The following is a 21241-nucleotide window of genomic DNA, read 5'->3' on the forward strand; positions in this document are numbered from 1 at the left end:
CCTTGACCAAACCCCTGAAACCACCGGGCCCTCGTTTAGCATATTTACCATTTCCACAAAAGCCCTTTTTAAAAAAAAAATAAATAAATACTAGGCGGGTACATTTTTCCCATTGCCAGCAGACTGGCAGAACATGCCACCTGCCTCAGAATCATGGGTGACAGCGTTCCACATTTCTGCGCCACCCCCTCCGTTCCCCTCCATTTATAGCCGAACAATGAGCGCCAGAGCTGCCCACTGCCTGCTGCAGCTCGCCGTCTCCTTGGCGACTGCATCCCGCCGCGGCGACGGGGTCTCGGAGCCGCGGAGACGAGCCGGTTCTTAGCGGCGCGCCGTCGACGGATAGCGCCGCCGAGAGAGAACGCCGGCCCCGGGCTCCGGCCGTACCCGCCGGCGCCAGCACGGGGGGGGGGGGGAGACGGAGAGTTTGGCATCCCCCCCCCGGCAGAAGGTTCCGCTCTCCCCTGCTTGCTACCTGCCAGGGCTGCCATGCCGAGCGGCGACATTCAGCCGCTGCAAAGCCTCGGTTACGCTGGGGGGGGGGGGGGCACATAGCAACGGTTTCAGAGGGAGAGCGAGATGGTGGGGGGGGGGGGGGGGGACTGCAGCCATCTCCCTCCCGTTCCCCCACCCCCCGCAGCCACACCACTGCAGCCTCCCATCCATCACCATTGGCTGAAAGAGCATAATAAAAACAACGGGCCCACGTTATAGTTTATATAGGTAAGCGCTAACCATCTTTGGCAGCTGCTTTTGCGTTTCACGGGTCGGTGTGTAATTCAGCTGCTTTTCCTGTCCTGTCTGGAGGTGACTGAACTCATCCAGCACAACTGAAAACATGCTCCATTTTCTGTGTGTCCCATTCACTCTGCTGTATTTTTGTGGGCTGATGAGGTGGGCTACCTCACTGAAGGAAATGGTGGCTGTGTCACCCTGGATTTGAACCCCCTAGGCCTCTGGTCTCATCTTCTGCTGCTCCACACTGCTGTCCTTGAGAAAAAAGGCAGCAGCAGGCAAAATGGTGAGCAGCCAGTGATGAGTATAGAGGTGAAGGTCCCCGCTTTGTCTGAGTGTTCTCTGACCATGGTTCCACTGTATCTTATTCCCCGCGCTGTGTCATCTGGAGGCCCTTTCGTTTGCCTCTTTGCCGCTTTTGTTGGCCAAATTCCTCTCACAAAATGACTTCCAACACAGACAGGCAAGTGACATCATGCTGGCAGTGACACACCAAGCTGGCAGTGACATCATGCTGGCAGTGACATCATCACATTGGTGGTGACATCACGGGGGGGGATGACATTTCCAATGCGATGGCCACCGGGAGAGCTTACTTCGGCATGGCAACCGTAGTGATGGGCGTCAGAACGCCCCGCCCTCCTCACCTTCCGCAGGAATGGGGGTCGAAACAGCGGGAATGCGCCTTTAAAAGAAGTTCGGCCTTGGGGGGTGTGTGGGGGGGTGCGACTGATTTGCCGCTACCTCGCTCCCGTCTCCGGCAGCTGCTCCTAACAGGTGTGCGCGCGCTTGGCGGCAGATGGTCAGCAAAATGAGGTAGTTGGCAGGTCCCCCTCTCAGAGCAGGTCCTCTTCACACATCTCCGGGCTCAAGCCAGCCCAGTTCTGGAAGACGGGAGATTCGGGGGGGGAGAGGGTGGAGAGAGAACGAGTTTCTTTTTCTTTTCCGTAGCGAGGTCCACATTGGCAGTCGTCTCCAGAACAATCGTTGCTTCTCCTGTCACTCCATCGGCTGGGAAGGGGGGGGGGGGGGTTGGGGAGGGGAAGGCAGTCAGCGCTGTGAGTTTTTTTTTGTGAGGGCTGTTTTGGTTGTCTGAAGATGTCCGTTTCTCTCCGCAGAACTGGAATATGTTCATTTCCGTCATGCGTCTTCGGTTTAAATATAAAACGCCGTCCTGTGAAACCCAACAGGCTATGAACATACGGCTCGGAGTACATTCAGCGATTCGGCTACCCATTCCCTCAGCGTTATGGTCTGGATGATCTCACTGTTGAAATATTCCACCAATCACATTCATTCCCGGTTGATACGTTCGCGTTCATTTGACAGCCTAATGGATCCGCTATAATGAATCCAGGAAGATCTTCTCTATCAGGCAGTGAGATTCACTAACTCAAGTGATTCAGTGGCCCTTGCGATGACAGATTATTAAATTGCCTGTGCCTGAAAAAGTAAGCTAAATTCTGTTTTAAATGATTAAAGAGACTAGCCTGTTAAAGGCATAAACATGCAATCAGTTTACCGTTTCACAAACAGATGCATGGTATGTAATGCCTTTGCAATCCAATTAAGGAAATGTAAAGAATCACCTTTGTTACCGAGAGAATAATAGGCAGGTAGGCCTGGAAGAAATGTCTATCAAAGATCTTCCAAATCGAATTATATCCCTGACAGGCAATATAGTGTACATCTCGTTCATTTGAGGTTTTTTTTTTTTCATTGAGTCTACCTGCCCGGACCAATTTTATTTTCAGACCGCGGAGGAAGTCGATTTGAATTCAGTCTGTCACCCTCGATTCGGGTCCGTGTCCCGATGCATAAAACATCAGAAAATCAGATGTCGACAGGTGCCGTGGTGTGGAATCCGACAGCCCGGGGGGGGGGGGGGCATTGTTGCCCGGCTGACTTCCGACGGACCGTGGCCCTCGCTGCGGACCCGAATATTTTGGTCACGGTCGCGTGGCCTCCAAAAAAAAAAAAAGCCAGAACTTCACATAAAAAGCAAAACAAAAAAAAAATCCAAATGGCAGTTGAGGTCAGCCTAGTGGAAACGGACACATTTCCAGTTAAGGGGTTTTATTCACATTTATCCGCATTGCAGTAAATTGGATTTCCGTGGTGTTTATGAGCCATTCTGGGTCAATTCCCCTTCGCAGTTTCTATGGTATACACTCTATTATGATCTCTTTTTTATTTGTATTTTTCGTCCAAACGAGCGCGCGGCGGAGGTTGCTGAACGCCTCTGGCGCTGGAACGCCGGGCGGGTTGCCATGACGCCTGGGGGGGAAGAGACATTCCGCACATCTGGATCATGAAAGCAGACATCTGTCAGTCCCTCGTCAGCTGGGGCTGGCGGCGATAATGACCCCCCAAACCCCCCGTTCTCGCTCTGCTCTGTCGCTCCTCAAATGCGTGTGATAGCAGCACGGTCTGCAGCCACCCCCTGCCCGGGACTCCTGCCTGGACTCCTCACACGTCCATACACCTGACTTCTGCAGGGGTGGGGGGGGGGGCAGGTCTCCTCCAAACAGCAGTTCTGGGTGCTGAATGTGTTCCTCTGTCTGTATGTGACAAGCATTTCAACAGAGCCCCCCCCCCACTGGAAAATGTAGTGGACCGTCACACCCCTCCTGTCACTCTCCAACCCTTAAAGACACCCAGGCCCTCTTCCGGACCGTTTCCGTGACGACGGCGCATTTCATCTCGTTCTCGAGTCAGAGAGCTAGACGACAGACAGGGTTCCGCAGGCCGCCACCCGCTAACTCACGCGCACAGTTTAAAAAAAAAAAAAAACTTTTTCGTTTTTCGACAGGCGCTGACTGGGGAGGGGTTCGGCCCGATCACCACGGAGATCCGCGAGGGCCCGGAGTTCTACTACGCCGAGGACTACCACCAGCAGTACCTCAGCAAGAACCCGGGCGGCTACTGCGGGCTTAGCGCCACCGGGGTCTCCTGTCCAATAGGACTGAAGAATTAAGTGATTGACAGGTCTGGGGAGGAGTTCGCCTTAAGTTATCAAATGCAACCGTACATCAGATCTTTATTTTAGGTTAATATTCATCCTTAATGCAGGGTACTGCACCGTAGCAGATCACTCTAAATTTTTCAGCGCACAAACGCAATAAAAAATCTTTTAATTTAATTTTGACTCAGGTATTTCAGCTACCATTTCCTCAATTTTGGTTTAAAATAAATACTTCTGTATTTGCATATATGTATGTGCTAAATAAATAAACTAAATAAACAAACACTAAATAAACCAAGTTCAAAGCCAATCTGTACAACTGCGCTCTGAAGGTATCCTGAAAGTAGCGCGAATATGAAAGATTAACAAGATCAACAATTTCTCAATTCCTGGTGTCAAGCGCTATACAATTTCCCAGCCAAAATGAATTGTCCAACCCTTCAAAAGCACTTCAAAAGAGTTCATTTACTTTGGTTTGATATTATAAATAATAAATGAATAAATAAACATGCGCATACAGCATGTTTTCTTCAGTTTCAGGACTGAAACTGCGTCGGCCTGAATGGTGTCGATCATAGTATTGCAGAATTTGTTTCCCTCCGTGGCCTTCACAGACCGGCGGCGCAGAGGGCAGGAGAGGCCTCTGGGAAATGTAGTTTGTTGGGAGCCTTTAGCAGCTTGTGTGTACACACTTTCCTGGACCGAAAGGGAGACGAAGCAGGGAGAGGCCAGCCCTCCCTGCCTTCTGTACCCCCCCGCGCAGGGGAGTGGGTAAAACACAGCGGGCGGTGCTGGAAAACATGGCCGTGTGTCGCGCTTCCTTTGCGGAAACACACTGCGCCAAGCGTGAGCGGATTCGTCTGTCAGCCTGTGCCTAATTATGAGAAGGATGAGCACAATAGGAAGTGGACACTGCAACGATCCTCTGAAACCCAAAAAAATATGATTTTTTGTGGCAAGTGGTGTGAAGCCAGAGACACTGCACACACACTCATGCACGTACACACACTCACACGTGTGCACACCCGCATGCTCTCTCACACACACACACGCACACATACCCGCACACGCTCACACACAAGCAATCACAGCCAGTACGTCTGTGTCTTCATCCATCTGCCTGCGCTGTTTACACACACATATCTATTCATCCGTCCATCTGTCTCTTACCTATCTGTGTGCGCGGCGTCTCCAGCCAGCCAACACAAACAAGTGTTTTCCCTTCTCCCGCAAAGTGTCGCTACATATTTCATCTCTTCAATTACAGAGCTGACAGAGGCCCCACACAAACAAACAGCGCTTGCCCCCCCCCCCCCCCCCAATTCGTCTGCGCCCAAACGCTTTATTGCGCATTCAGGAAAAATTATTTTTTATGGCAACCCCCAAGTTTGCTTCGCTCGTTTAAAGGGTGCCATGTGTGTCGGAAGAGAGGCCAATTATTCCGCGCGTTCCATGACTATTCATGACCGCGGAATCTGGATTTTTTTTGCGGCAGACAGGTTCCGCTGCAGTGTGTTGTGCACCGTGGAATGTTGCACATTAATATTGAATATGCTGGTGGGAGGGGGGGGGGACCTGAGATGTCTGTTTCTCGCAGAAAACAGTAAATAGACCGGCCACATGTTTGCACAAAGCACTGAACTGAACGGTTCTACCTGGGCGCAACCCAACTTCCCGCCCCCCCTCCCAAAAACCAGCACCCGTCCCCCTCCTCAAATGCCAGAGAGAGAAGTCTGTAGGAAGCCATTCTGGATCGATGGTAATGGAACACATTCAAAAGCACACAGCTCAGTCCCTGCCAGACAGGTGCCAGGCAGGCCACAGTCCTGCTCTTGGTAACGGGGATCCTGCTATTGCACTGACGCACACCGCCACAGTACTGACACACACTGCCACGGTACTGACACACACCACCACTGTACTACACACTCTGCCACAGTACTGACACACACTGCCACAGTACGGTACTGACACACACCGCCACTGTACTACACACTCTGCCACAGTAGGAATACACACTGCCACAGTATGGTACCGCGGTACTGACACACACCGCTATTGTGCTGGCGCATACTTCCACTGCACTGACACACACCGCCACAATACTGACACACAGAGGCTCAGTGAACATAGAGACACTCTGGCAAACTGAGAGACTGTGGACATTAGCACACTGTGACATACTAAGCTGCTATGGACACATGTTACACAGACACGGGACATATGGTGAGACACACAGACACTGAACATACATCACACAGGGACATGCTATGGCACACTGCTATACACTGTCATCTCGTTTGAAACCTCCCAATTAATGAGTTCCTTAACAACTATCCATGAGCTATACCCCAGGAATAACAAAACTCCACCAGCACCCAGTGACACTAGCAAATCCATAAAATACTGTGGAGTCTTTTTCCCAATTTTGCAAATTTGAAATCAAACTCCAATATTTGGCATTTTTAAGACCACAAAATGACAAACTAATCAAAACATGGCATTTACTGCCATCTTCTGGAAAGTATGGATATGGTTGTGTATCTTGCAATCAGTTAGCCTATCTGAAATCAGACTGACATCCTCCATTACTTTTCAATTAATAATGCCAAAAGCCTTCCTGTGATGGTTGTTTTCAATTTCATGGATGCATGCTTTAAATACATCTCTAATAAAACTTAAAACTAAAGAAAATCAAACATTTGAGCTTAAGCGATAGAGGACGAAACCTTTTATTCTGCATTTAGAAAACTACAGTTTTACTGATGAAGCCTATGCGTGTATTTAGAAACATTTGTATCTTTTAAGAGCATCTTTACATGAACACACTGAGTGCAGCTCTGTTGAGAGCGTGCTTATTACTGGAGCACAAAATGGCAAACCGATCATAACGCAGCGTTTACTGCCATCTCCTGGTGCAACACCGCCGTCAGGCCTGTTTACATCATTTCAGCGCATATATTAATGTGCAGGATTCTGATGTTTCTTTTTCATCAATTTCACAAAACGCCCCATGGCCCAAGAAGACTGGACAGACAGGTGAAACGTTAAAGTTTTCCTTCAAGTGTAGACAAAAGCAAGAGTCAGACTAATTTATTGACCTGGATACTAATTTAAAGTTCAATAAATGAATATCTTGAACAATCGTTGCATGCTATTCAATGCTGTATGACAACGCGCTGTTGGTGGTCTTTAGAATACTTCAAGAGAGGCAAAAAATAAGCAATCACTGGGTGCTCCTGAAAAAAGTATTTGGGCATGTTTGAGTTCTAGAAACTTAAAACAATTAGCAAGGTGCTCATTAGACTGTTTGTTTTTTGCTATAAACGATATGCCAATTCAGTAAAAGCATTATAATGTATTTCTTCCTCCAGCAACAGTTCATTAAACTTCACAGAATCTCAGCTTCATACTCTTTGCACTGCAGCATCCTTCTCTGCTAGTCTCCACTTAAACAGAGCCGTTTTAATGTTATGTAAAATGTCTGCCACTGCAGCGAACTAACTGGGGATGCTACAAATATCAGCTTCTAGTCCACTTTTAAGCACTTGCCATGAGATATAGCCTAGTTATTTTTGTTAGAAATATGTACACAGAAAGTGTTCATTGCAAATATAGAGTAGTCAAAAGCAAGATGGCCCGAGAGATTGCATATGTCCATTTTAAAAGCTTGGCGTGCCTGAGAATCATGATTTGTGCCTCTGACAGGTTTGTGGCACGTTTGAAAATAGTTCCAGTTCACGCTGTAGAATCCCCTCCACCATCTGCACTTCACCGCCAAATAAATAAATGATTAAGTAAATAAACCAGCACAACACTCGAAGCCCAGCAGCTGTGATGCTTGGATCCATCTGTAACAACCCAATCTTTCCTTTTTTTATGTGCCGAATTCTATAATAAACATTTTAATACAGCGAGATTTAATTGTTCACTGCAAAGCAAAGGCACGTTCACACAAAACATTTCTATTAAAACATCCCACCAGCTGGTGGCTTTCATTTCTATGAGATTTGGTTTTAGGGTTCTCCTCTAGGGGACACTAAAAGACAACTATTAATTTGTATCTTGCCTAAGTTTTCCATTACAGCAAAAATGTTTCTTATTAATATTTTATGAGGAAAGTAGTTGTTTATAAATTAATTTCTAAACACATTGTTTTTAAACTTCACTAGCAATCGTTAACAGGGAGAAACTGATGCGGAAAAATAAGGACTTCACTACAACTACACCATTGGGTGGTAAAGCGAGAGTAGTTCAGAATCACAGCGTGTCATCGGTCCATTCTTTCAACAGTTAAAGCCCGAACGTAGTTCACGTTGTTTCTTCACAACTTAACTTCTCTCGACTCAGCTGATCTTAGATCAGCGTTCGGCAAGGGAACGCCGTGGGGAGTCGGAAGCGAGGAGGGACAAATTGGAATTCAACCGCTTGTCCTTCTGCGCATTTGCAAGAAATGTTTGGCAGGGTTTGTGTCTAAGCTAACATGTCCCACCTGCCGATGGATTTATAAACAGGCCTCGGTAGGGACTATTCAGGGGTAGAACAGAGTGGGTTTTTTTATTTTTTATTTACGCTCAAATCTATTTATATCTGACCCCTCTCCCTCAACCATTATTTATTCCTCCCATCAAGTCCGCACTTAACTCTAATGTGCAGCGGAGAGAAAAAGTTTGGACCTAAATAAACATGGATGTGGTCGCATTTTATCGCGTCATCCATAATGTAGAAGGAAAGCTTTGGAAAATCCTCAAGACCGTTGGCAGTTGCGTCAGCACCGTCCTGGAAACCGGCATCAACAACAGTGCGAAAGGTATAACAAAATTATTTTGCTCCGATAAGGGCGCCAGCAAGTGGGTGAGAGTTTTAAGTGCTTCAGTGTATCACAACACTCCATTACTTAAGAGGAAGATGTTATTAATACCTTTCATTTAGTTGTGATTGACGTTGGGATTAGTCACGAAAAAATTGTATTTACCCTACTGCACAGGTGATACAGAACAACTACGGCAAACAACGTTACGCCGCTACGCTTCGTTTTGGGGAGTTGGGGGAGGGGGTTGTCGGGGAGGCCTTGCTAAATTTATCCCTCTTTGCTGAGACATTAAATTAGCATTCCTGTCATTCCGATTGAGTGGTGGGTTTCCATCTACCTCGGTCGAATGCTTTATGCTCGCGAGGCTGGCAGAGGATTGATTTTCAATTAAGCTAATATCGTTCATGCCTACCTGTAGTGCCTCTGCGCCACACACAATGTCCATCGCAGTTCTTCATCTTTACAACCGAAACAAACGACATGCACGGCAGTTACCAGCACATCATTTCCTTTCACGTCGTTCCTGGGATCCAGCTCCGTCAAACACTGCAATTACAGGCGTTTGTTCGGAGGCTAATCCGTATGCAAATGAGGCGCCTGTGCAGATGAGGCTCAGGTGATTGCGGCAGATAATGCGCGATCTGCGCGTGCAATTATTACGTTCGCGCCAACAGAAGCACAACACACTGCCAACACATTTTCATTGATCTTACCAAAGACGGTGGAGGAAATTAGATAAGACGTGTTAGTCAATGGAGAATCGTTTCAGCACCTTATAGTAAAATTATAGTTAGTCGACCAACTTACTAGAAACATATAATAGTGGTGTGTAAAGGATTGATAGGTGACAATGATGAAGTAAGTGAAACTGGAACCAAAATTGGATCCCTCACTTCTTTATACATCCATCCCTACATTTATTTTATTCATTTATATCTTTCATATCCACACAATTTACTTATATGCAATGTTTATACATTATATATGTCTACATTTATATCCAAACTTTCCCTGGTGATTTGTCGATACCACTTTCTTCTGCACACACACACACACACACAGTATAGCATATAAAAGACAAAGAGAACATGTTTAAATCAAACTCTTTTAATACTACCGTAGATTTCAGCTACTCCTACATGGCTACCATGAATATTTGTACAAAAATGCAGTAAAAATAGTATTGATTAATATATACAGATATGTCTTTTCAGTGTAGGCAGGCAGGTCGTACATGTAGATGACAAGTACACTGATGGTCTTGCACAAGTTTACACAATACAGATATCAGTTCCCCAATGGACTGTTTCCTATTCCAGCAGACTTTCAGAAAAACAGAAAGAATATCTTTTTTTCTTTAAAAAACAAAACAAAAAAAAAATAGTATTAAAATACATGTTTTAAAACGATATAGAGATACATGAATGACAATATGCAGGGTGTCTACATAGGAGAAGAGAGAACAAGACTGGTGAAAAGGACTGACAGCAGTCATAGAATGTTCTAGTCTGGAGATAATTTAAAACAAAGTTTGAATTTATAACAGCCAAACCAACTGATTTGTACAGAACTTTTAATCTATTGCAGAAGCAGTTACTGCTGATTTCATTAAGGTTTAGAATAAATCTGATTCCCTCTGTTGAGCATCCATCTGACAAGTTTTACTGGAAGGGAATTTTAAATGCACCACAGAATGCAGTGTCAGGTCTTGTAACTTTAAGTTTGTAGTCAGAGCCTTTAAAAAGAGACCACCTTCTCTTCAGCACTGAAAATGCAACTGTCTGCACAGTTTAACAATGCAACTCTAGAATATGTTCTTTTGTTCATAAAATAGAGAGAGAAAGAGAGACAGAGCGGGAGATGGCAATAGTGCAAACTGTTCTCAGTCTTATGCACCAGTGACTTGATTAAGTGCTTCAGATTCCTTCTATCTTCCACCTGCTATTTGCAGTCATGAATTAGTCATGAGTTGCTTCGTTTCCATATCCTCTAGTTGAGAGTTCAAAGGTTGCACGTGTGTGCCACACGGGGGCCACTGAAGGTACAGGGAAAAGTAATGGAGCGGAGCAGATCGACAGGCAACGATGGGACTGAGGCTTCACAAGACCCAAAATGGGGGATGTCATGTGCTCGCCGATGGGGCAAATCGTTGTGTTTCTGCCGTGCGGAACACATTGTTTTGATTGGTTCAAACTAGTCTGCGATCACTGTAGCTCAACCCATTATTGGGCTTAATGAATCCTCACTGTCCCATGACTAATGACCTGCAGCTTTGTCCTGGTGCATTTCGCCAATATGAATTAGCATACTTCTATGAAATCATCTGAAGTACACGCAATTGTTTGGCGAAAAACAATAACGTGTTTTCAAAATCCAATCGCTTCCTTTTCCCAGGAAAAGCCCCACCTACAGCACCGTCTTCCTCTGTCGGATATTCCCACATAGGGGAGTCAGCGCCACTCTAAATTCCTGCTCTGAACAGTGACACCCCCTATTCTCTCATACTGAGCACAAAGGTTCCCTTTCCCTTCCTCATTGTTCTAAATAACTCCCACAAAAAAGGAATAATCTGAATGCCTTAAAATGCAAATGGTCATATATGCAATAGTCGGCTAACAACAGCACTGTAGCAGGGCACCTCTCCAAAATGATGTGCCTACAAAACTGAGAAGAGTGGCAAGTAAAGAACTGCTATACTTGTCATATAACATGCAATAGATTCTAAGAAAATAGGCCTCTCTCATCCCCAGTGTTTTAATATAAATATAAGTATTAAAAAGCAATGGAAGCACCAACTACTCTTTATGTTTTCTGAGGAAAAACTTGTATTTTTGAAGAACACTACTGCATTATTTACCACATGGTCAGCTGAACAAATTCCCCAATCATGAGGAAACATTTCTCATTTCACATTCACACAATATTAGCAAATTTGACACTGCTTTAGAACCTGCTATTACAATATAGTAAGCAATTGTTAGGGAATGTGTTAGTGCCCAATATATTGCTTATTTATTTGCCTATCAGCATTGCGCTACAGAGAAAAAATATCGAAGGGAAAGTATTATTAATAAATACACAGAGGAATGATGAGGGAGTCACAGCGTTGGTGATTCACAGTGCCGATGTATTGAAAATTAATTTAGTTTGTTTGGCTTGACCACAGAAAGCCGGTAACAAATTTTTTTCAAATGAAATTTTGGATCAACGTTCAAATATATCCAATCTGTATGTTGTTCCACTGCCAATGTGAGTAACAGACTGGCTGCAATGTGGTAATGCTACTTCAAAAAGACACCAGCTGAAGAAAAAAAGAGCAGAAATGGGAAGTGGAAAGAAAGAAAAAAGATGTTTGTGTCCTCCTCTAGAGCTGTCACAAGTTGTGTTATAGCAATTTAAAAATTCACATCAGCTATAGTGTAGATTTACACTGCCTTCTTTCTAAAATCATGCACTTGAATTTTTTAAGTGTTGCAGTTTTAAACTCTGCTGAGGCACACAAAACAAATAAACTCATGAATCATTGCTTTTTCGACAACACAATTGTCTCCATTGACAATAAACCATGCATTTTACGGACTCTGGCTTCAGTTCAACTAGTAATGTCTGATTTGCTTCTCATTTCATCCGATGTAAAGATGGACTGGGACCCAGCAAGGCCTTACAGTACTTCTTTTTTTTTTTTTTTTAACAGAGCCTCAGGGACAAGACAGGGACACAAAAGATTCACATTGAAGAAAATCACAGATTTGCAATATCATCTTACATATGTTTCACTAGAAGGTGCATGGCCCAGAATGTTTTATTGATGTCACTGGTAAAAGTCTTTTTTTTTTTTTTACTCTGTGAGTAACATTGAAAGGCAGAGACACAGAAAGGTTTCTGAGTGAACAATTATACACAGCAAACAGAACATAGTAGATACGCGAAACAATATCAGATCAGTGCATGCATTGGCAAGGTTCAAAGGTTTCCTGTGATTGACAGCACTGCTATGTGAGTATTAACCTCTGACAAGCGTCTGGGACTGTGAAAAGAAATATTCTGCTATATTTTTCATATCAGGCTGTGTCGATTCATGCAGCGCTGGTTTCGGTCACCCTCAGTGACCAGCATGCCCTTGTGAAAATGCACTATTCGTTGTCGATGTTGGCGTGCGCGGTTGTTAGCCTAGCAGCGCAAGCACGAAGCTAGTCGCACCCGAGGCCCAGTCGGGCCAATAGGAATCTCACACTCTCATGCGCCACAGCCCCACAGCCAATCACAGAGCTCAAGGCGGCCATGATTGCTGCTGCCTCCCGCTGTTAGATGTGTGTGTGTGTGTGTGTGTGTGTGTGTGACATTACAACAGAACTGTGAGACAGGGTTAAGGACATGGTTATTGTACACAGAATAATGCCAATCAAACAAATTTAAAAAAAAATTAAAAAAAACATAGTGATCGCACATTAATGGCCGTGTGTCAGATTAGGAGCACAGGTCAGGCCCCCTCTAGCCCTTCTGACAGGACTGTCAGGACACTGGTGGGGTGGTGGTGGGTTTTTGTGGGCGGGGGGCGGGGTGGTTTACAGAACATGGGGGTGGGATGGGGGGGTCCTGTCAGGGACACAGGGACAGGGTTCTCTTCCCTCCCTGCAGGGGGGGCTGCCGATGGGGGTGTAGTGGGGGGGAGGGGGGGGGGTTTGGTGAGGTCACAGTTCAGTGGGATACAGGAAGGTCGGGGCGCCGGGTCTGGATGATTTTTGGCTTGGGGCAATTCTTTGGTTCCTCTTCCTCCTCGGTGTCGCTGTCGCACACGTGCACCACCACGCTGGGGGTGGACTCTGTCCCCGCGTGGAGCTCGTACTTCTCTCCTGATGAAAGGGGGGGAGAGGCGGAGGGGGTCAGCACCAGGTACGTGACAGAACACAGTTAAAAAAAAAAGATAGCCAGTGTGCTCCATTCACCCGTAAGGTATTCAAATCTGTGGTACTTTTACCATAGAAAGAAAGAGAGATTTCTTTATGGAACTGGAATATATTGTAAAATATAACTGACTAACCATCCATGCAACTATTATCTATACCCGGTTATTCCTCGTCAGGGATGCAGGAGGTGCTGGAGCCTATCCCAGCATGCATTGGACGAGAGGCAGGAACAACACCCGGGAAAGGTTGCCAGTCTATTGCTATATACTGAATATATTATCTATATATTGCAACACTTCATATATATATATTGGCAAATATACAAATTATTGCCACTTCAAAATAATTTAACTTTCGTTTCATATTAAAATGGAATCCCCCTTGTCATATTTGTTAAGGATGTTCTACAATAACATCACTTCAAGTAATTCCAATTTTCAGGGTTGCACACAGTCAACATCAGACAGTGTTCTCTGTCCAAGACATCAGTGGGTATGGTCAGTTACCCAAGACTTAACGGTGTATGGTTCAAATTTATCAAAAACGGAAAGTAATACTAATTGTTTATTCATACTGTAGGTTAAAAAAAGGTCAGATAAGTATGCACAAAGCACACCTCTCTTTCTGTGATTTGCTGATTCCGGATCCAGTAGCACTTTTTCAAGGTGAGGTCAGATGATCCTGGAGACCGAGGCCTATTTTTACCGGAATGTTTGATGACATCAGAGAAAGTGGGGCATTTTTATCATTAGGTTCGATGACACCGGAGACAGCAGCCCGCTCCTTAGTGTCTGGCCCTAGGTGAGATCTTCTTACTCACACTTCAATATCAGAGCTTAGAGGAAACGCTGGATATAGCTTTTTATTCGTCCTGTAAAATTCCAAAAATAGTTAGGGTACAGTTAAATGCAAAAGTATTAGGACAGTGACTGTCTCTGACTGTACTCCAGCACACTGGACATTAAATAAAACAATGAATATAAGTGCACACTGGCTGCTTCAATTTGAGGGTATTTGCATCAATATTGGGTTATCCATGTAGGAATTACTGTACATAGTCCCCCCCATTCTAGGGGAGCAAAAGCAGTGGGACAAACTAACATAAACTGAAATGTATCTATTTCAAATCCAATGTGCTGAAGTACAGATCCAAAACAACAAACATTGTGTGCTAATACTTTTGCATTTAACTGTACTTCCCAATGGTTAATAAATGTAACATAGAGTTCACTTGGATTTATTTGACAATGGACTTTGACGTTTTTTTTTTTTTTCCAGAGCCAGATAAGACTGAAGCTCTACATCCCCACAGCTCCGCTCGTGTCATCCCACCATTTTGTCTCTTTGAAGGCACGCCGAAATAAAAAATAAAAAAGAGATAAAAATGGCACGGCCTTCTTCTTCATTCTCCTCTCTCTCCCTTCCAGGGGACCCGAGCGGGGTGTAAATATTTGAGACGTGCTCCATTCCCGCGAAACGCTTGGCGCTGCGCAGCCGGTTGCCAGTTTGACCCCCAGCGGTCCGTGCGCCACGGGGAGTCTGTTTGCCGAAGGACCAGAACAAACAGCAGCAGTGCTCTCTCAACGCGCGAGGAGAGATTGAACATGCTCAGAGTGTCAAACAGCACTGATCAGAGCTTCCTCTCTCTCTCTACCTCTCTATCTACCTCTCACTCTCTCATTTTTGTGTTCTGTCCTCACGCTATTTCACTCTTCCTCTGTTTTCTCTTTCCTCTCTCTTTCTCTCTCTGTTTGTCTATCATTCTTGTGTTCTATCCTCATGCTATTTCACTCTTCCTCTATTTCTGTTTTCTCTCCTTCCTCTCTCTCCATTTCTCTCATGTTCTTCTGTTCCCACTCTATCTCCCTTACTCTCTCCCTCTCACTCTAAACAGCACCGATCAGAGCTTCCTCTCTCAATCTCTACCTCTCTCCTCTCCCTCTCACTCTCTCTGTCTCTCTCTCTCATTCTTGTGGTCTATCCTCATGCTCTTCCACTCTTCCTCTATCTCTATTTTCTCTTTCCTCTCTCTCTGTCTTTCTCTCATTCTTGTGTTCTATCCTCATGCTATTTCACTCTTCCTCTATCTCTATTTTCTCTCTTTGCTCTCTCTCTCCCATGTTCTTCTATTCCCACTCTATTTACTCTTACTCTCTCCCTCTCACTCTATCCATTCACAGTTTTACCACTCGCACGTCCCTAATTGAGGATATTTTCGACTCAAAGTACAGCTGTCCTTTTCACGACGCTGGTTGCGCATTTTTTAGCGTGTTTCTTTCTCTCTCCGTTCCCTCTCTCAATTTTCCTCTCTGTCTTTTTATTACCTCCCCTCTCATTTGATCTCCCCTCTCACTCTGTCTCATATTTCCTCTCTCCCATCTCCCTCTCTCTTTTCATCCGCTCCACCCCCCCACCCCCTCCGTTCCGCTCTCTCCCGTGGTGGCCCTGGCCCCACTCCTCGCTGTCCAGTGACGTCAATGCCGCTCAGGGATGCCAGGGGTCAGTCAGACAAATGTGGGGGGGGGGGGGGCTGCCCACTCAGGGGCCACACGAGGGGAACGGAGATCGTACAAACACAGCCACACTAGGCCACTGACTGGCAATGGTCAACACTGACCAGTACTGACCACCACTGACCAGGTCCAACACTGACCAGTACTGACAACCACTGACCAGGTCAATGGTGACCAGTACTGACAACCACTGACCAGGTCAATGGTGACCAGCCCTGACAACCATTGACCAGGTCAATACTGACCAGTACTGACTACCACTGACTAGGTCAATAGGGACCAGTACAGCTCACTACTGACCAGCCCATCATGAGAAGCCTATTTCACAATGGATCTTTTTCAGACTGACCCCATGACCCTGTTAAACATTTATTTGTTTAACAGTTTGTTCTTGAGCAGTCAGAAAAACACATATTTTAGTATTTGTGAGATAACGAAGGCCACAGATCCATCACTAATTGCATTACAGAGAAAATGAGCTTTTTTTCCCGCATCCATCACCCGCAATAGACCTGGGCATATTGCCACGCATTGCACATTCTGCAAGCCTTTGGCCATGCAGTGTCAACAGAAAACTGTGTACAGACCAGCCATCTCAATGAACATACCCAGGAATTTTGACTGGCCATGAAATGGCAATTTATTAAGGACTTCTAAGTAAAGTTTATTAATAGCAAAATCAATCAAGACCTAACACACCTCCTTGAATATCTTCATTTTATAAGCGTTTGGGACAGATGGATGTCATCTTTTCACTTTGCGATCAGCTGCCAACCCAGCTACACACAGGGTCTATTTATACTGCATTCCTGAAAGCGAGGCCAAAACACTTCAAAATAACGCTCTCCCCGAATCATTGTTTCTTGTATACACAGCATTCCTTAGCAACAGCCCCAAAATAAACTCTTCAATCCACAATAAAAATTTAACCCCCGAATATTCAAGGGCCTGGCTTAATCTGACTGCACCAGCGCAGGCTACAGCATACAGTAGGAACGTAGCCCTGGAGCTCGTGGGGCTGCCTATTAGTCAGTTCCCAATGATAACAAATGTACAGTTTGAGAAACATACTGGTTAGCGTTAGCATGCAACCCAAAGGAACGCGCGGCTACAGTATCGAGCATTTAATTAAGCCCTGAAATGGTACTACTCGGTGCAGGCAGGCTAACGACAGCACCAGTTCCCTCAGTAATTATCCACTCTTACACTCTGTAAAAGGCAGGCTCTATTCGCAGCAATTTTGCCTTTGATAAAGTCGCCTGTTTGACAGACAAGCCATTTTAATAATTATTTACAGGAGGAACTTGCGAAAGCTGTCACGAGTGTGCAGCTGTGCGTACAGTTGTGCCATATTTCGGGTGGAGCGGAACCTTGTTTCGCCAGATAGCTGGGGGACGAGCGAATACCTGCAGCGGCAGAAAGCTGCCAGGTCTCTGTGCTCACATAGCCGGTCTACCGAAGGCCTGGCCGACAGGTTCTCTGGACCCCCCGGGAAACATGGCTGACCTACACACTTAAATGGTAAATGGACTACGTTTATATAGCGCTTTTATCCAAAGCGCTTTACAACTGATGCCTCTCATTCACCCATTCGCACACACACACTCACTCACACACCAAAGGTGAAAGGCTGCCATGCAAGGTACCAATCAGCTCGTTGGGAGCAGTTAGGGGTTAGGTGTCTTGCTCAGGGACACTTCGACACGCCAGGGCAGGGGATCGAACCAGCAACCCTCCGACTGCCAGACAACCGCTCTTACCTCCTGAACTATGTCGCCCCTTAGCTACACGTCTTTCACCTAACTGCCCACAGATGCGGGCGAATATTCCATTAAGTGCTTTTATTCCTCAGGACCGATGGCTGGGCGCATTCCTTGTAAAAAAAAAGCACCCGAAAACAAGAACAAAAGCATTCTCCCTTAATGAGTACTGCTGTTGAGCAGAGCTCTGCTCCATACATAGTGTGGGAACACATTAAAAAAACTCAAAAAGCACATGGAAACTGTAATGGGGGGGGGGGGCATTTTTGCCATTAATGTGTCATACTTGATGATGGTACTTTGATGTTGCTCATCTTAAAACATGTTTGTTCGGAACATATCACTGCAATATGATATCATGGGCTCCACTAGTCGTGCCAGCATCTTTCCGAAAGCGAAGGTGCCTCTTTCCAACACAGCTTGACACATGATTATAATGACACACAGCTGCTCTACAATGTGGAGTAGAGTACATCTAAAACGCTGGTTTCCAAAGCCGTGGTTAGGAGGCCTTGTGAGTCATTCCTCCGTTAAAACCTTTGCAAGTTCGGAAGAATCAAAGCCTTTTAAAAATAGAGAGGGGGAAAAAAAAAAGACAGAAATAGTCAAAAGCCACAAAATACACCGCTCGTTTCCCCCAAGAGTTTAATGCCCATGATACAACAACTCAGCTCGGTTTAAACTGGGAGGACAGCTGTAATATCTTCTGTTTAATGGGCGCGCACGAGCAACTAATGACATCAGTTACACCGAAACGTCTGAATGAACTCTCCCGCTGCTTCGGTTGGGAGAGAGAGAGACATGTCAGCACACAACACCGTAACGCGTCAGAACTCAACCTCCAATAAAGTCCGTTTTATTGTGCAAAAATTTACAGCTTCTTTGCTGTTCGTGTGATTTCCACTGTATTTTATGGTTCTACAATGGCTACTTCTGTTCAGTCTCTCAAGGTCTGGAGTAGTTCATTTCAATTTTATTTCTTTAGAGTTTGTAAAAAAAAAATACAGGACAGAGAGAGTATAGTAAGACACCTTTTAAGCTACAACCACTATGTGTAAACTCCCCGGGCTGGTTATAAATGAATAAATAAAGCAAATGTATCCTGAAGCAAAGAAAATATAATAAAGTTTCTACAAGTGAATAAAAGTTATCTGCCAATAAAATGCATTATTTGCATCTGCACCTTTCTCTTCGAAATACCTTTCATCTCGCAAAGGGTATTTTAATAATGCTGGATGTGAGGGGGCAGACTGAGTAATTTAATAACCATCGCAACAATGTTCGCACATTTGTCTAAATGTGTCCCTGAATTTAATTTGCCACATTTAATATGGCGCTTGTTGGAAGCTGTACAGGCCTCCGTTGGCACTGTTTTTTTCTGCCAGCCACGGTACCCTCTGTCATGTACTTCCCTCTCCATCATGAACATTATAAAGGGCTCAGTCTTGCGCTCTGACCACCCGGTTCTGACAATAACATCTGCGGCCGACGCCCGATTGCCCACGTTCGATTGGCCGAAGTAGAGCTGGGCGAAAATACCGGTTTCGTCTCCCTCCCCCGTCGGCTTACGCAACGGTCCTTAAAATAAAACACTTACGCAACCTTCCAAAACCGGTGGAAAAGGATACGGACACTTGAGAAAATTCTGGTTTTTATACGCACTTCAGCGTGCAGCGAGGGACGGCTTCCATTGTTAACGGCTCGGGGGCCGTTGCCACGTAAACAGGATGAAATGTGGATTATGTTGATTTTTCCACAGGAGGAATTATGGGGGGTTCCTGGAGGGCCTCCGCAGTATCGAGGCCTGGCGAGCGGAGCGGATAAAAATAGGAAGACGAAAACACGCCGTGAGGGCAAATGATTGAGCATCAATGAGGCAATTAATCTGGCGGCAGATGTAAACCTTCTCGGCAGACTGAGTAAAAGCAGCCCATAAGCCTCTTTGAGCTCTTTGAGTTCAACCCGTTGAAGAGTAGGTTTTATTGGAATGTTTTTTTTTTTCTTTCAAAACTCTTAAGTCTAAGTGTTCTAGAACTCCAGTGCTTCCAGTTGCCCAGCAGTGATTGTTACATCAGCGTTGGAATGTTCAGTTATGAACATTCTAATCACATATTTGTGACCTCACACGTTGAAGGGTTTAAGTGGACCTTCCATCGCTGAGAGATGGAGGGGGTGAAGCACTGTGGGCCAGTATTTCACTTAGACAGGAAGAGAATCTTGTGATGGACAGGTAGCACTGATCTTTCCACTGTAGTCAAACAGGTTGTCATTTCAAAAACATTTGGTCCGAAGGACCGGCAGTTGCCCAATAATTAATTATCATCCACTACGTGCAATGGGATTACTGCCAGAAAACAGGTGAAGAATCAGTACGACTCATAAGAGATGGTTCTTCCACATTTGATTTGCATAATCTAATGGCAGAATGTTGCAGTGCTATTTGGAAAAAGAAATAATAAACACTTCCTTAATTCCTTAAGACTGAAAAGTGTTCATGACATGAATTATTAATAATTATTAATAATTATTAGTAACACAAAATCATGATTGAGGGAAAAACCATCCATCTGAAGTGGAGGAAATACATTGCAGTGCAAAAAATCTGTTATCATGCTTAACAATAATTAACCCTGTAAAAATATTTGCCTTCATCCTGTTAAAAATAAGCAGCTCTTGCAGTATATAGTTCACTGATGTACCCATTTGCTTATTCTCATGATCATATCAATAAAAATTATGAATGATACACTTTATGGCAAGGAGATAAAACTGGGCGTGACACAATTTGCTTGTATCTACGGCCTGTTTCTTGTCTGGCGGTCGATGATGAAATATTGCCATAAGCTCATAATCACAGGACCACCTTTTCCACCCATTGCTGGCCTGTTCTGGATTCAGGCCGTTAAGGAAACCAGCCCAAGCACATCAGATGCGGGAAACAGGGAGAAATCTGTCATGCAGAAGGATGTTTTTATGGGATTTGCGAGAGAAAAAAAAAATCCTTTTCTGTGTTTGGCGGTCGAAAAGGCTGCAAATCCAAGCGGCTGTTGCATAATTTATAATGTTCCAACACATAATCCTAAACCTATTTTGCCAGCAAAACAGGTCTATAATTAGACAACCGGACAGCGGGTGACATTTAATATTCCGCCGAAGAGCTCCCTCTAATTGACCCGCTCAAAGGGTATCATGAAGAGCATTATGGGTGATGGAGTATTTTTCATTTCCCATTGGCTCCCCGCGGCGATTCGTATTTACTCGGCAGGCCAGCCGCGCGATTGGCCGCTCGTACGCGGGACGCGCTAAAAGCAAACAAGATGGCTGGGGTTTTCGGAAACAGCTGCTTCGGCGGGAAAATACCGCGGCCTGCCGGGGGAGACAGATGGAGGCCCGCGGATAAAGCAGCGGCGGAAATTTAGCGGGTTTCTCAGAAAAGAAGGGCTGAGCGCCCACAGCGTCCCACTAAAACTGCCCCTAAATTACACGCTGCGCTGACCTGCAAATGGATCGAGGTCACTGCAGTGGAATTCAGCCCTGCACTGTACCTC

At 45.2% G+C, this 21241-nt stretch overlaps 2 protein-coding genes and 1 long non-coding RNA gene across 7 annotated transcripts in view; 1 reads left to right on the forward strand and 2 right to left on the reverse strand.

Annotated features, from left to right (window-relative positions):
• msraa (methionine sulfoxide reductase Aa) overlaps positions 1 to 3994 on the forward strand; it is a 62637-nt gene extending 58643 nt beyond the window's left edge. For all 3 annotated transcript variants that reach the window (XM_064340233.1, XM_064340232.1, XM_064340235.1), the window contains one exon: positions 3548 to 3994. In XM_064340233.1, the coding sequence (XP_064196303.1) occupies positions 3548 to 3712 (165 nt within the window). In that variant the 3' untranslated portion in view covers positions 3713 to 3994. The remainder of the gene's footprint in view (positions 1 to 3547) is intronic.
• Positions 1 to 9066, reverse strand: part of LOC135257477 (uncharacterized) — a 74751-nt gene extending 65685 nt beyond the window's left edge. For both annotated transcript variants that reach the window (XR_010330659.1, XR_010330660.1), the window contains exon 1: positions 8926 to 9066. This is a non-coding gene — a long non-coding RNA (uncharacterized LOC135257477). The remainder of the gene's footprint in view (positions 1 to 8925) is intronic.
• A 3117-nt stretch (positions 9067 to 12183) lies between these two features.
• The window catches only part of rcan2 (regulator of calcineurin 2), a 60041-nt gene continuing 50983 nt past the window's right edge, over positions 12184 to 21241 (reverse strand). For both annotated transcript variants that reach the window (XM_064340230.1, XM_064340231.1), the window contains one exon: positions 12184 to 13366. In XM_064340230.1, the coding sequence (XP_064196300.1) occupies positions 13212 to 13366 (155 nt within the window). In that variant the 3' untranslated portion in view covers positions 12184 to 13211. The remainder of the gene's footprint in view (positions 13367 to 21241) is intronic.

This window comes from Anguilla rostrata, chromosome 6, assembly GCF_018555375.3.
Source record: "Anguilla rostrata isolate EN2019 chromosome 6, ASM1855537v3, whole genome shotgun sequence".
Lineage (NCBI taxonomy): Eukaryota > Metazoa > Chordata > Actinopteri > Anguilliformes > Anguillidae > Anguilla > Anguilla rostrata.